The 15533-nt window shown below is 35.8% G+C and overlaps 1 protein-coding gene across 1 annotated transcript in view; it reads right to left on the reverse strand.

Annotated features, from left to right (window-relative positions):
- Positions 1-1775: 1775 nt before the first annotated feature.
- MMP16 (matrix metallopeptidase 16) overlaps positions 1776-15533 on the reverse strand; it is a 311468-nt gene continuing 297710 nt past the window's right edge. The window contains exons 8-10 of the mRNA XM_090282917.1: positions 14366-14516; positions 7667-7782; positions 1776-2591 (exon numbers count right to left, since the gene is read on the reverse strand). Coding sequence (XP_090139043.1) covers positions 2257-2591; positions 7667-7782; positions 14366-14516 — 602 coding nt within the window. The 3' untranslated portion in view covers positions 1776-2256. The remainder of the gene's footprint in view (positions 2592-7666; positions 7783-14365; positions 14517-15533) is intronic.

Consider the following 15533-nt stretch of genomic DNA (forward strand, 5'->3'; position numbering starts at 1 on the left):
AAATGTAAAGTCAAGGCAGCCAAACTATCCATTTCCAAATAAGAATGTATACCTACACTCATTAAACATCATCTGAAAATGTGTATCATTAGCAAATGAGTAAGAAATTCTCACAAGTATAAAATTCCTGCTTTATATAAAAGCCATACTGGCCATTCAAGTATTTTGAGGTTTTATTTTCCCTTATAGTTTTATATTTGAACTAAAATGATAAATTTAGACTTGAAATTATATTAAAGGAAAATTAAATGTCACTTCTACATCCAGGGTATTTTTCCAAGTGTGTCAAGCATCTGTTTGCATGCTTGACACCCACACCCCTCTCCACTAGAAGCAAAGAGCTCACCCTCACTGGTTTTCAGAGAACAATTAACCCTCCAGCGGAGAAGCAACACCAGATTTCCTTTTGTTTCTGTCAGTTTGCAAGTTAAAGGTCAAAGGGCAAAGACATAGGACAGGACTCTTCAAGAGAAATTTTCACAGAAGAAAATGTTTAAGTTGTTGTTAATGACAGTCAACAGATCAACAATCAAGGCCAAGGCAAGCTGTTCCTTGTTTCAAAGCTAATCTCCCAGGAAGCTGGCTTTCCCAAAAAGCCAGTATCTGAGTCATGGGGTGCATCCCTCTGATCATCTCTAATGAGTTCACAGCTCTGTGGCTGGAAAGTCTTTCCCATGAGAAGCAGCTTCCTGAAAATCAATAAAGAGGTCTGTCAGTTGCTGACTTTTCTCTAGGAAAAAAATATTGATACAAACCTGCTCCACAGGTCACATGAAAATCATGATGCTGATGTTAGGACAAATGACATTCAATAGTGAGATGCTTTGGTGGTGTCTTGGCTCTGTCAGTGACCAAAAAGATGGCTGGATGCCAGAAGCCACATGAACCCTTTGAGAACTATGGCCACCATGCAGGACAGTCACTTCAATTCACTTTACAGTGGCCATATGCACTGCAATGTCCCAAGGCAAACTGAACTCCATGCAATGGATTTTAAAATGGAAACTCAGTATGTCTAACCAAAGAAAAAGACTTAGGCTATTATCATTGGTTGTTCAAATAAAATTTCACTCTTACAATATGCTTAATAAAATCCCTTTTTATTTGCCAGGAAATGTTTTGGCAAGTCACATCCCTGTGTTTGTCATGACACATTTCTGTAGGACCAGAAATCACTTAAACATTATATGGGGTTATAAGATATGCTTTAAAAACTTGACCTTCCTGAACCTGAGACTGCTGTCACCATTGCTCAATTGTTCAAAATTCACCAGATAGCAAGAGCAATGACCCTGTGACTCTTGAAAGCTGATCTGATAGTTCTCAAAGGGCTCCACCACTGGATTATAATGTCATATGGCCTTATAAGCAATTGTCACTTCACACAACATTAGGGACATACTGCTTCTCACTCTGACAGAATGAATAGTCCTGACAGACCCAGGGGAGGCCCAAGGCAATGGCCTAAAACAGCTTAGGGAGGTCCCACAATGACAAGGCAAGGTGGCAGGAAGGGTCTGGAAAAACTTCCAAACAATTCAAAGTCCTGTCTGTGTACAGCTCTGAGTACAAATGGGCTGGGACACTGAGAACAGCTATAGAAAATGAAAAAATGGAGTGTTATTAAGGCTGTTACTATATTGCAGAGAATTTGGCCCCTGTTGGCTGGAATGGCTCCCCAGTCCTGTCCTGCTGCACCTACACTGGCAAGCACAGCAGACTTCCTGGAGAGGTCAGAGCACACTCTTCTTTGGAGAGAAAGCTGTTCTGGGTCTTCCACTTTCCTGAAAGTTCAACTATGGGTTGTTTTGCTTAACCTTTTAAAATTTTCTTGGCTGTAAAGCAAAAATGCATGGGTTTTCTGTTTTGCTTTTCTCCCCACGCCCCAACCCAAGAAATGGGCTCAGACTTCAGAAGGACAATCCTATTTGAAAGAATTAGGAAGAATCTTTTTCTTAGTTTCCTCTTCTGGAGTACTCCTGAAAACGTCCTGGGCATCAAGCGTGCAGAGGAAAGGCCTAGAATGGAAAGACAAAGAAAGACAAGGGACTGAGGGACAGCCGGGACGTGCATCATGAAAGCATCCCCACGACTGAATTTCCACTCACGTGCAGGACCAGCAACCCTCTGATTTGAAATGTCAGCCCCGAACCAGGCTGCCACCAGCCCACTCTGAGCTAGGAACTAGCATAACAGCTCTTGTCTCAAATCTCAAGTTGATCACAAACTCCAGGAAAAGCAGCTGGGAGCCCCATGTCACACCCACTCCTGCATGGAGCGTTTACAGTACAGTATGTGCCGGGGAGTCCCTTTCCTCTTGAACTGGAGCACAGTGTAGACCAGCACCAGCAGGCACAGGGCCAGGATGCACGGGATGACAATGGCAATGGCTTTCACAGTGCTGGCCGTGTGGTCCAGTTTGATGACAATGTCAACATCATCTGGCAGGCTGTGTCCTTCTTTGTGTCTGTCTGTTGGTCCGTCACAGCCCATAAAGTCCTTCAAGATGGATCTGGGATATCCAGGTTCTACCTTGAGTATCTGGTTGTTGAATTTCCAATACTCCTTTCCTTTGTAGAAATACGTAAAGCCTGAGGATGGGGAGAGGGGAAACGACACACACAGGAACCGCTTATTTGTGAAAGTGGATGTGTACAGACTTTTAATTCATTTGATTACATAAAAGATGTATGTTAAGGCCCCTCAATTTATTCAGGAAGAAAACACTGTTTTGAGCTCAGCTGTGTGCTGAGATGGATCTGGCTGCTGAACCCCAGGTACTGTGTCCTCTGATGCCTGGGGAGGCCTAGCCAGAGAGAACTGTTCTCTGACGTGGGTTGAAGGACCAGGTGGAATACATGTAATCTGTTTACACTGCAGGCAAGATTCCATCCATTGCTAAATCACAGGACCAAAGGCATATAAAACACACCAGTGTGACAATATCCACCTGCACCGAAGATGTTGCCATGCCTTAAAAACTGAAGCTCCATTGGCCTCAGGCTGCGACCAAGGACATGTAGAGGGGACTTCTCCAGGAGACCCCTCATGGCTATTTCTAACCATCTTCGCACCAGAAGTAGCTCTGGTCCTTCTAAACAACAGGTTAGCCTTTGACATTTGGACCAGAAATCATAACAAATCATAAGTCATGTGACCAGATGTGTTTTCCTTTGTCTGCTAGGAATTTTAATGTATAAACAGGCATTTCTAGTATTTTGTGCACTGATCTCATTGTTGGCTTTAGGTCACATGCACAGTGTCCCGTCTTTGGCCTCGTTATATAACTTCCTTATTCACTTAGCCTATGTTAGATTCATGTCACCTAATCATATTCTACAGAACTTCTAAAGCCTTATTAGCCCTTTTAGAATAAAGAATCAGTAGCATATAAATATATCTACAATTCTACATTTAATAATTCAAACTAATATATATTTCATGGGGGGAGAAGGTGGTATGGGGGAAGCTCAAGGATCTGGCAATACATATAATTTATGTTCCAAACCATTAGAGACGCAAATAATAGACTCTGCAAGTTGGTGACAATTAAACTACAGATACGTATGTCTTTTTTAGGAGTAGTCTCTAAATTTTCATTGTTTTTGTTGAACACATATCCAGTTTTTTTCTTTCTGTTTATAACTCCTTCATACCAATTTTTTATGACTACACCTCTTGGATTTAATTCTTGATTTGAGATAAAATTCATGAAAACAAAATAAATGTTTTAATGTCATAATTACTTAAAAACTATGTTTTGGGAGGTATTATATCTATTTTGAATAGTATGTCTACTTTAGAGTTAATAGTCATTAATGAGGGTTTTCTTTTTCCTATGTGACTGAGCACTTACTCTGGACGAAGAAGTCCTGTGTTAAAAACTTAGTAAATGACATTTTATAATCTCATAACCACTCTGTCAAGTAGAATTAGTTACCTATACTTTCCAGGCAAAGGTACTGAGGCAGAGATGAAATAAATAGCCCAAGTCCTGGTGAAATCTTGGTGTAGCTCTAGAACCTGCACAGTAAAGATTTGTCTAAGATTGGGTTCTTCAGACATCTCTTGTGTTTGAACAAATACTCTTTGGTTAAACAGAACAGGCTCTGATAGATATCACTCCTGAAACAAACAAACAAACAAACAACCAGAAAACTCTGACATTTCTCAAAAAATTTTGGCCAGGACAGTGTAATTCCAGGTCACTTTGTTTTGAAAGTCACTCTGTTCAATTGCAGCAAAAAGCAGTTTTGCAATCAGAGCAACTTTCCAAGTGAAAACAGGTGTATGTAGGTTCAAATTTTTCTACAGGGGGCTGTATTTGATCATGCTAATGAATTCAATGCAATTACTCAACAAGCTTGGATGAAGCAATGTGGAGGGCTTGCCGAGTGACAGTCTATTGGGCAATTATCATTCAATAATGGCACTGATCTAGAATTCAGTGGACCTTCCAAATAGGTGAACACACTTCTTTCAGTCTGGAAACTAACAGCTGAAGTGTCCTCACCTTTTAGCTCAAGCTAATCACTATGAAATTACAGGGTATCATACTAAAGTTCAGAAGTTTCCATTTTGCTGTTTATCGGGTCTGGAGGCCAATTCTACATAGCACACTCCAAATACAGAAGTAGAATTTAGTTTACTGAGTACATGTGCTAGAAATAAGAAGTCTAGTGGGTATGAGTTAGAGAAAAAAATGTCGTACTTGAAAAGAAGTAGAATAAAATATTTTTAATAAAAATTTTCATACCTTAATCCCACAAAATTCATCTCAGTGTGTAATTTAGGAATTTTTTCCATTTATGAAATGTCAGTGGGTTGAGAAAATGTTTATGTACTCATTTTTTCCTTTTTAAGAGTAGATTTGATGTAATATCTTGTAGATGTTATGTTTACTAAGAGTAGCTACTTCAGAATAATTTTTACCTCTATTATCATATTGTGAGAAATTCACAGGCTAAAACTGGGGCTGCAATTGGCAACATAAAATGCAATGGTGTTAAAAGTAAAATCTTACATTAACCTTAAAATTGCATTTTCTAAGGAGAGAATATAGAAGACCTAGGAGGTGGGCTAGACAGCAGTTAACGTAGAAACAATTTGAAGGAAGGTGAATATATTCTTTACTACAAAATTAGTATAAGTTAAAAACTCACAGGGATATAAAGGGAATACAGTTAATAATATTGTAATAACTATGTATAGTGTCAGGTGGATATTAGACTTATAGAGGGATCACTTCATAAGTTACATCATTAAAGGTCAGCTGTAATTAAAAAATTAATAATTAAAAAAAGAATGCCTGTTATTGCTTAAAACACTGTTGAATAGTGATTGCTAAGAAGAAATCATTCCACTCTATTCTGCATTAGTCAAATATCATTTGGATTTTTGAAGTTATTTTTGGGGGACTGAGAACTAAGAGGAAAATAAGAAAACTATTAAGGTGATTACAGGTGAAAACCAGGAGTCTGATAGCTCAAGAAGCTACATTTCTAGAAAGTCTGGGCTTGTCTAGTGAGACAAAGTGAAACACTGAGCCTAACACAAGGGACCACCAGTTACTTTAATAATATAATGTAGAAAAAGATGTTTTAACATTTCCTCTTATTTGAAGACGGTGTATTTGAGCACATTCTGTGAGGCTAGAATGTTCTATCTTCTAACCTTATATATGTAATCTTAATACTTTCATTATCATAAAAAGTTACTTGAAACTAGCTGATATTGCTTTCCCAATTTATTGATAATAATAAGTGATGTGAAGAGGTATTTGTGTTGGACAATTAAATTAGATAATGACTTCATATAGCACAACAGATACATGGCAGCTACTTAATAAATGGCATCTCTTGGCCATATTTCATTGGTCAAGGTGGCAGAATTAATATCAGTGTGTCTTTCAGGAAAGCATATTCCACTTTAATACAAAAATATCCTTCAAAAATCTATAGCTGAATTTAAAGAATTCTAAAAAATTATTAGGAGAGAATTCCAAGGAAGAAATTCTGACATTGATGGAAGGATGAATAGACAAATCATTTCGGAACTGAACCATCTCTGATTTGATGGCTAACAAATATCACCTGCATGGACTTAGCCTTACAAGGAATTATTTTGAGTCTAAATATAAATACAAATGTGTTTACCTGATAATTTGAGCTTGCTCTATTTCATACAAACATAACAGAAAAAACTGAAAAGTCTGAGTTGAAAGTAAAAAGCCACACTTGAGATTTGAGTAGAAACCAAAAAAACAAACACAATAGCAGCAACGGCAAGAACAAAAACCAGAAGGCCTGCAGTGGGTAGATTATGAGATCTTCCAGATTCATTGATATTGCTGCTTACAGAACAAGGATTTCAGACAAATAGATTTCCACTTCAGGGAGTGAAATTTTAAAGTAATGGAAAGGATAAAATTAATTTCAACAAAGAACAGTTATTGAATGGTTACTGTGTGACTGCCTTTGAAGAGGTTATAACAGGCATGTAAATTGATGGCTGTAATCCAAGATTTTGAGTGAGATGGGATCAGGTCCCAAAAGAGGATATTCAAGAGGATTTGCTGAAAGATGAAATGGGAGCTCATGTTGAAAGGTATCAAAGAGTGGGTGGACCAGATTAGGTCCAGAAGACACAAATGTGATGAAGTATCATCTGTAGCTTTTTGGCATCTGTAAGCACTGATTTTCCCAACATGCTTTGTGTCACTGTTAGTATTTTATGAACTTATTCTTTGCTATGTGAAAATAAAACATTAATTTCTGAATATAAAGAAACTTTTTCTCTTTCTGAGAAGGTAATTTTGTTCTTGCAAGTAATGTATATTTTATTCTTGTATGCATGTTATAGACTTTTCATACCATTGAGGACCCTCATTGGTATAATTTTCTTCTGGTTCCTGTTATAGATCATTTGATGAGGTGTATTTTTTTCCTATGCATTTCAGAATGATGACTTTCCCTTCCTTTATTCTGGGACACCGTGTTCAGATTTTATTTTGAATTATTATTATCATGGTTTAGTCCTATTTAGTAATCCCTGCACAAGGAGAGATGTGTTCAGCCTTGACATATGCCAACATCAGAGAGTATGGATTATCCATTGCTTGGCTAACTTCCCACTTAGGATCTGGCTGAATCTCAAATCCTGAGAGTGAGCACAGGGGTCTTGGGAAACTCTCACCTGTTTCTCATTACTAAGCAATCATGCTTGGCTGTTCTGAGCTGGTATCTTCCTTGTCTGTTGACAGTCTCAGCCAAAGACACACATGAAAAGTTACCTCTTTAGTATGCCCCGTTTCCAGGTGTCTCTGTGCCTCAGCCGCACTTACAACTTATTTCTCTGTGATCCGTTCCTGTCCCATGATGTGTTATTATTTTCACACAAATTTTTAAAAGAAAAATAGGTGACCTTACTTCAAAGATATCCACATCCTCCATTTAAAAAATTACCTTCATTTAAAAAATAAATAAATTGCAGTTAAAAACATCTGGAGCTGAAATTAAATGTAAATTGAGGAAGTTCATATACATGGTAATACAGTACAATGTAGTCCTGGTATGGCACTTTCTAATGACTTAACAATGTGAAAAGCTACAATGCAATATGGAAATATGTAATAAATCACGAAGTATATAATTCATATGCTGCGTACCATTCTCCTTGTGCACAAATGCTCCCTGGGGAGAGTCAGGGATACCTTTCCAAACTGTAATGGGTTTGGGATAGCCAGGGTCCATGGTTTTCATTTCTTCACTGTATCTCCAATACCTAAAAAGAATAAAGACAACAACAACACATGCATAGGGAAGGAAATGATGTAAACTGACAGCAGTAGCTAATATCCACTCTCCTTGCTGTGTGCCACCTGTATATCTGGTGATGATTTTCAGAACTGATTTAAATCACTGAAAAGACAGTGGAACCAAAGCACTTGTTCTGTTTCCTTTCCTGCATATGTGAAAATGGGGTATGTTACTGTGTATTTATTTAGTCTGCTAAAATTAATAAAAAATGCTAGCTAAGTATATTTACAGCTCAAAAGGGTAGCATCAACCCATGTATAAATCTGAGGTTTCCATTTTTAACAATCATACTTAGGCAGCAGAACCTTTTTTCAAACAATCTTGATTCATTTATTCATTCAATACATATTTGAGTACCTGTTATGTGCCTGGCATTATTGTAAGTGCTAGAAATACAATGTTGAACTAAACAGACATGCCCTTGCTCTGGTCAGTCTTACATTTTAGGATATGTTAGAGGTTATAAGCAAAAAACCAACTTGTCAAAAAAACACATACTATGCTAGCAGGTGGCAATATCTACTAAGAAAACAGAGCTGATCAAATTATCTAGCAATATGGGTTAAGAGAACAGAAAGGGGCATGCAATAAGCTGATGTCTGAGCAAAGAGCAAGTGGGCCTGGTTGTCTGGGGGAAGAACTCAGCTATTCAGTGCAGATGGGATGGGGAGCATCTGAGGGTACTTAGGTATCATGAGTCTGGTCCTAGGTATGTTGAGCTCAGGTGCCTGCTGACATCAGAGTGTAGTTGTGCATGAGGCAACCAGGTGTCTGAGTGTGGACTGTGGGCAGGTCTTGACTCGAGACCTCAGTGTATGAACAGAAAAACAGATAAAGGCAAAGTCAGGACTCTTAGATGCCTAACCCTTCACAGGACATCCAAGGGACAAACTGTGAGCTCCATGACTCTGGATTACTGATTGGCCATATGTCCTCAGAGTCAAACAAACTGATGTCTGGAATATTCTAAGGATTGATGGTTTAATAGCCTATCTTAGGGCAGGCAGAATGATCTAGGTAATATTTGACTTAATCACAATACCTCTGAGATGGAAATCATGGTCCCTATATGAAAAAGGAGAGTTCTTGGAAGACAATGAATGACAGGTAGTTTTATAACAAGTTCTATCTGATTTTAAAGTCTCTACTTTTTCCTCTGCAAATAACAAATATGTTTCCCAAATTTTTTGACAACCATTTTTAAACATCTGTAATCATCTACTAAAGCTAGTGTTTGGCCAACAGGTTTGGGGAATAACAACACACTTTATGCATAAACTTGGGATTAGGCATTTTGGTTGAAACCATGAAAAAAATTTTTTCTGGTCTTATCTGGGTATTTTCCTATTCCTATTCCAAGGTGGGGGAGGATCCTTCACCTACTGAGCTGTGGGACCTTGTGAAGAGGGTTTTTCTCTAGATTCCTACAAACCTCATGCAAGTAACATCGGATATATTAGCATTTCCTCCATCTTCAGTGCTCACATAAGAAGGATAAAGGGTTATTTCAGAAAGAGTTCCAATACATCAGCCACAGGCTGACTTTGCCCTGAAGGAAACACAGGGTAACAGATGTGTGTCACAGATTGTTATCACACAGAAGGTGAGAAAAGATCACAGATTGGGACGCTTCTGGAAAGGCATTGAGCTGAGACCACAGTGACTGGGCCTATCTTTCTGAGGAGGAGAAGTTGGCAGAGCATCATTCTTCCAGTGCTGAAATTTGTTTGCATTCATACTGTGTTCATGGAAATATCTGCTTCTAAATTATTATGAATATTTCTTTTTCACAGAACATTCTGTGATAAACACACATTGGTTAATAGGGCTGGGATTCCACTCAAAACCTTCAGCTCTCTTTTCTCAAGGAAATATTTCAATTGGGTTTACAATAGTCATATAGGTTAACTGGTTGGTTCCTGCACTTGACCATAAAGAAAATCTCTCCCAGAGAAACTGTTAAATCCCTTAGTTCATGGAAACTGAGAAATATTTTTTCTTCATAGTTTATGCCTCTAAAAATTGGGACGTTTCACCGTGTCAAAGTTTACTAGGCAGGGTGTTTCCATCCATAAGAGATTTATTTTTGCAATAAATGGCAGTTTCAGATGACATAAACTTAAAGAGTTTTTGTTTTTAGCTAACATAAAAGTTTGGAATAATTTAAAATCCTAGGGATAATGGGATCACACCTATATGTGTGATCATACGTACTTAGGAATCAGGTTTGTTCTCCAAGAGCAGTGATTACAATGTTCGCATAATGACACTCACAGAATCTGCAGGGTTTTGTAAGTTATAAAGTAAATTTATATAAATATACATTATTTTATCTTCTCTATGATTACTCCACAATCTTTTAGATTGCATGTTATGATGCACCCTATGATGACACCATCACTCAGTGCCTTCACTGACAAAACATCAGGTGTTATATTATTCAAATGTAATGAGTTGGTCGTATTTCCTCCTTTTGAATGTTGCAGAGCTGCAACAAACACTCTGATTCATGGTTAAGTCTGGTGTTCTACCACATCACTGCTCGTTTTCCCTTGATGAGCAAACTTTGTTAATCCACCTGACATTCTTATTCTCTCACTGCTCAAATTCCTAATCTTCACTTGTATGATTTTCTTCCTCCATAGTTCTATCAGGCATCCATCCTTTTACCCTCTGACACCTAAATTACATTCCAGGAATGTAAGATTCATGATGATCACATTCCAAGGAAATATTAATGGAATATGAATTTTATTATACACTCTTGCAGGAACATAATTCTGGTATGATTTTGTTGGAATAAACACGTTTCTCCCTCTCTGCTAGAAGATAAGATAATACTCTAATTTGGGACCATTTCACAATTTGTGAAGAACTCAGTGTAGGCTCAGACCTTCAGGTTATCTGCTGTGTGCCAGCTTTGATATATATTCAGTATACTCGATTGTGATGAGCTCTGGACATGCTCTATGTCCAGAGCTGCCTTCTAAACGTTCCAAGGCTTATTTAAAATACAGGTTTGCATTTTAACTTCTAATATCTTTGAACATATTTTAACATGAACAGAAAGCTTATTCCACTGATTATTTTTTGTCTGCAAAATAAGCTTATGGGTTCATTGAAAAGTATATTAGCGTGTTCAGTGGAACACTGTGTAAATAAACCATTTAATGGGTTTAAAATCTAGATATTACAATGGAATAAATTTTGGAATTTTGTGCAGGATTGTCAGAAAATGATAAAGGCTATTTTAATGAACCTCATAGTTTTCCTTCTGATAAATCAGTGATTGCTATCTATAGAATTATGACTTTAAATTGCTGATTCTTTGAGAGAAGCATAGGGAATCAGTGCCTCAAAATAAAATATGATTAGAGATGAGATTTATTCATTATTTTTTAGACTTGATCATGAGTCACATCCATAAGAAACAAAAGTTGTGCATGTATCAAAATAATATAGAACATTTTCTTAAATTCCTTCCATGAGAAGAAAAACATGGTATAGACAATTCTTGAATGACCTACTTTAATGTGGTGTTGCTGGATACTGAACTCCAGCTGAACAAAAGTGCTCCCAAGGGTTATTTCACGGGACTCAGCAATGCTTCCTCTTTCTCTGTCTCATTTCTTTACACAGAGTCTAGGTTACTTGTTTCTGTTATGTTACCACAAACATGAGAGCCACTCTGTTTTTCCTACCCAAGTAATCATACAAAATCTCACTCTTCAGGTACAATCTTAAAAGTGCAACATAACTGAAATTATCCATTTATACTATGATAACTACTTAAAAAAACACATACATTGAATAATGATTTCATAAACACATAATTTAAGCTGGAAGAAATAAATGTTTGACTTCTAGTGGTAACCAGAAAAATAATAAATAAACAAACAAAGCAAACTGATCTATATATGTGAAAATATATTAAATTTCTCAAAGGTTAAGCTTATAATGAAATATGGCAATAGAATCTTGGACACAGTTCTGAGAAGATGCTGAAAGATGATGTAGAAACAACATTTTAGAGCTGAATTGTACCTTGATCTGAGTGCATTCAAGTATCAAATTATAGCACAGGAAGAAACGGGCAAGGAGGAACCTGAGGACGAGGTCCATGCTATCTATGAAACAGAGAAGCTGGAAATTTCTGTCAGAAACTGCAGAGCTCTTTAAAGAACCATTTCATTTTCTTTATCTCTACATTTAGGAGATTTCATGAGGGCCTTGCTTACAATCCAATTTATACATCAAGTATCTCAAGCTTGTGCCTTTCCACCATTTTTTAAGCAGAAAGATGCCAGCGGAAGAAGAGGTAGAAATAAGTAAAGACAAATAAATTTACATTATGCTTTTTCTCAAAAATATACATAGAAAATATATAAAACGTTAAAATTAACAAGTACTGTAAATATAAATGTAGGGAAGAAAGACTCCCCAATACCTCATAAAAAAGTGGCGACCAATTGTTGTTTGTGTTTGAGTTAGAGAGCTCATGTCTTCCCCATTGACTTTTAATCCAGGATGAATTATTTATAAATACAAAAATGTTGTGACTTTGGAATTATATAATTAGACAAATATGAATTAATCTTTTTACAAATCTTTTTATATAAGGAAATTAACTGAAATCTTGCTTACATATTTTAAAACCTGTAAAGAAGTTATTTAAACAGAACTGAAAATTAAAATAATACTTCTGTACATTTTGTTGTATTTGCATGTCGCTTCTCAAATAAATGAATGAATTAAATTCCTTTTCTCATTTACTACAGTCTTTATTCTACTATAAATTTAATATCTAATCTTCATTGAGTTAACTTATTTGAAGTGGCCTACATTTAATTTCTAAATTTAACTTTTTCAATAAGTGCTAAATTTTTAGAATGGAAAAAATTAAAAAAATAATACCTACAGGTGTGAAAAAGGCTGTTTGGTAATGACATGGTGGTTTTAGGATCATCTATGAAATTCTCATGGGAACTATACAGCTAAGCTTTCCTGTTCTGTTCTGTTCTATGTGAGTTCATTTCTTTTGGAAAAAAAAAAGGGGGGGGGGGAGAAAAAATCCCTGAACAAAATTCCCCAACCACTAGTGCTGAACTTAGTCCTAAGCAATTAAACCAGTTGAGGGCTGTCATTTTAGAGACAATGCTGTAGGGCTGTAGACTTCCTTTCCTTAGTGGGCACCAACCACTGTGAATTGATTTCTCCACTCTCCTTTCCTGCTCTACCATATCTGTTTCTTTCTCAGAGCCATGTATGTTTTGTGGCTGTAAGTAAATAATAAAATTTTTGTTCAATGAAACTTTTTTCTTTTTTGACTTTATAAGAAATATTGAGCAAAATCTGTTAACATTTTTCTATAGCAATATATACAAATCTAATGTATGCAAAGCTAGTAACAGAATAAATTTAAAAGTATGCATTCTAATCCAGAAAGGCAAATTATAGGATCTTTGGGTTCAAAGACAAAGCTCAATGTTTGAAATTATTTGCAATCAAAAACTGCAAATTACAAAGTAAGCAAGGTTTATATCCCTTCCTAAAGTTGGAATCATTTTATAGCATTAAGTTATGCTAATACGTATTAGAAGGGAGACTCAAATCTAGTTTGTTGGACATTAAAGCCTATTATTCACATGCATGTGTATGTGTATGTATATACATGTGTGTATGTGTACATCTGTGTTTTAAATTTCCTTGAATAACCTACCAATGAGGTTCCTTAATGAATGTCACATTTTGACCCAACTAGTAATAGTGTAATTAAAATTGAGTTTTCATCTGTCTTACTTCTTAACCTAATATTAATTGAAATTAATAAAAGATATAGCCTCCACTTTCTATTTTGCATGTAATACGTGTTAACACAGTGGGCAGAGGTGGAACCATGTGTATGTATTAGCTACTGTAAGTAATAAGACTAACGATTCACTTAATTTTTACAAACCCTGTTAGTAATGTCATAAAAGGGAAAGAAATATGAGAACATAGCAGGTAAGGAATATTGTACTTCAAGCTAAAAGTACTTAGTTCACTGATAGTTTAGCTAGTTCATAACATCTATTGCTGGTACTTAAATAGTGTCCTAAGGAATATAATGAAATTATTTTAAAATGTTCATAATGAGCTCTACGACAGTGTAAATATCTAACTTTTAATATAAAAACAAGAAAAGCCTTTGCTAAATAAAACTTCTTAAATAAAAGAAGTAAAATTATAAGAAAATGCATTGCAAGAGTGGGGATACACTGTCTCCACATCTTTAATGCATGTTAAGATAACAGAGAAGAGAAAGAATATATACTACATATTTAAATTCATAGGAAAGTTACATTATCTGGGTATAGTAGAGGAAGATTTATGGTGACTATTATTTTGAAATATGTTCAAAACATTTTCAATTCCAGATATCGATAATTCTTATGTTGATATCCGTACAACCAATTCTTTCATCAACAGTACGTGCTTATGACAGACTATAAATATCAGTTTCTCTAAACATTATTGAACTGCTTTCCTCAGGTGAAGTGTGTACTGACCTGTTCCCCTTGAAGAAATAGGTTTTCCCAACATCCTCCCACCAAATGGCTGAATCGATACCATGAGGGGGAATTCCACTTCCAAGAGTAATCAAGTCATGAGGGTAACCTGGCTGAAGAGTTGTGTCCTTGAACACCCAATATTTGTTACCTGTATGAAATAAGTGCAAATGCAGAATATACTAATTCAATGTCAGAAATTACAATATATCAATTAACAATTCATTAAAAATGATTTTCCATGGAATCCACATGATAATGTCACAGCAGTCACATCTGGAACAAGGACATTATTTTTGAAACATCCACATTATTTTCAAAAGTAGATATAATGAATAACTATTTAAGAACCCAATCAAAATTAACTTAAGAAATAAAGATACATCTACAACTGGCTTCCATGTCTTGGCTATTGTAAATAACACTGCAATGAACATGGAGATACATACATCATTTCAAATTAGTGTTTTTATATTCTTTGAATAAATACCCCGAAGTGGAATCACTGAGTTGTAAGGTAGTTCCACTTGTAATTTTTTGAGGAACCTACATATTGTTTTCCATAGTCTGTATTCCCATCAAAGTGCACAAGATTCCCCTGGAGCATGTAGCATGAAAATGTTCACAGAAGCTTTGCTTACATGTTGCCCATGAAATTCTCATTATTGTATAAAACCCTTTTTTTTCAAAATGTGTTTTGAAAATAAAATATTTTCCTATACTGTTGGTGTTTTCATCATTAACAGGGAGAAACAATTAGACTTTCGCTATATAAGATCTCAATTCATTTTTTAATTTTTTTTTCTTTTAAGAGCAATCTCCAGAGGATTTTTTTTTAAATGCACTTACAGTCTCTTTTAAAAACAAAGCATCACAAAAAGCTCAGCAGCAAACATTTGCTGTCAGGTCACATGATGATATCCTAGCAGTTAATTGTACACAAAAAATTAATAAAACATATTGGCTGCTGAGTATTTGGCCAAGAAAACAATTCAATGCTAATTATGAGTTACACATTTAATTTTCTAGTAATTACTAAAAATAATACAATTATACAATTCCTTTTGTATCTTGATGAGGTAAGATTTTCACATGATGAAGCTGAAGTGACTTTATTTCTACTTCTTAGATTTTGAGTTTGTGAGATTCACATTAAATTATTTTGTTT

Source organism: Furipterus horrens, unplaced genomic scaffold, assembly GCF_987537825.1.
Source record: "Furipterus horrens unplaced genomic scaffold, mFurHor1.1.pri manual_scaffold_7, whole genome shotgun sequence".
Classification (NCBI taxonomy): Eukaryota; Metazoa; Chordata; class Mammalia; order Chiroptera; family Furipteridae; genus Furipterus; species Furipterus horrens.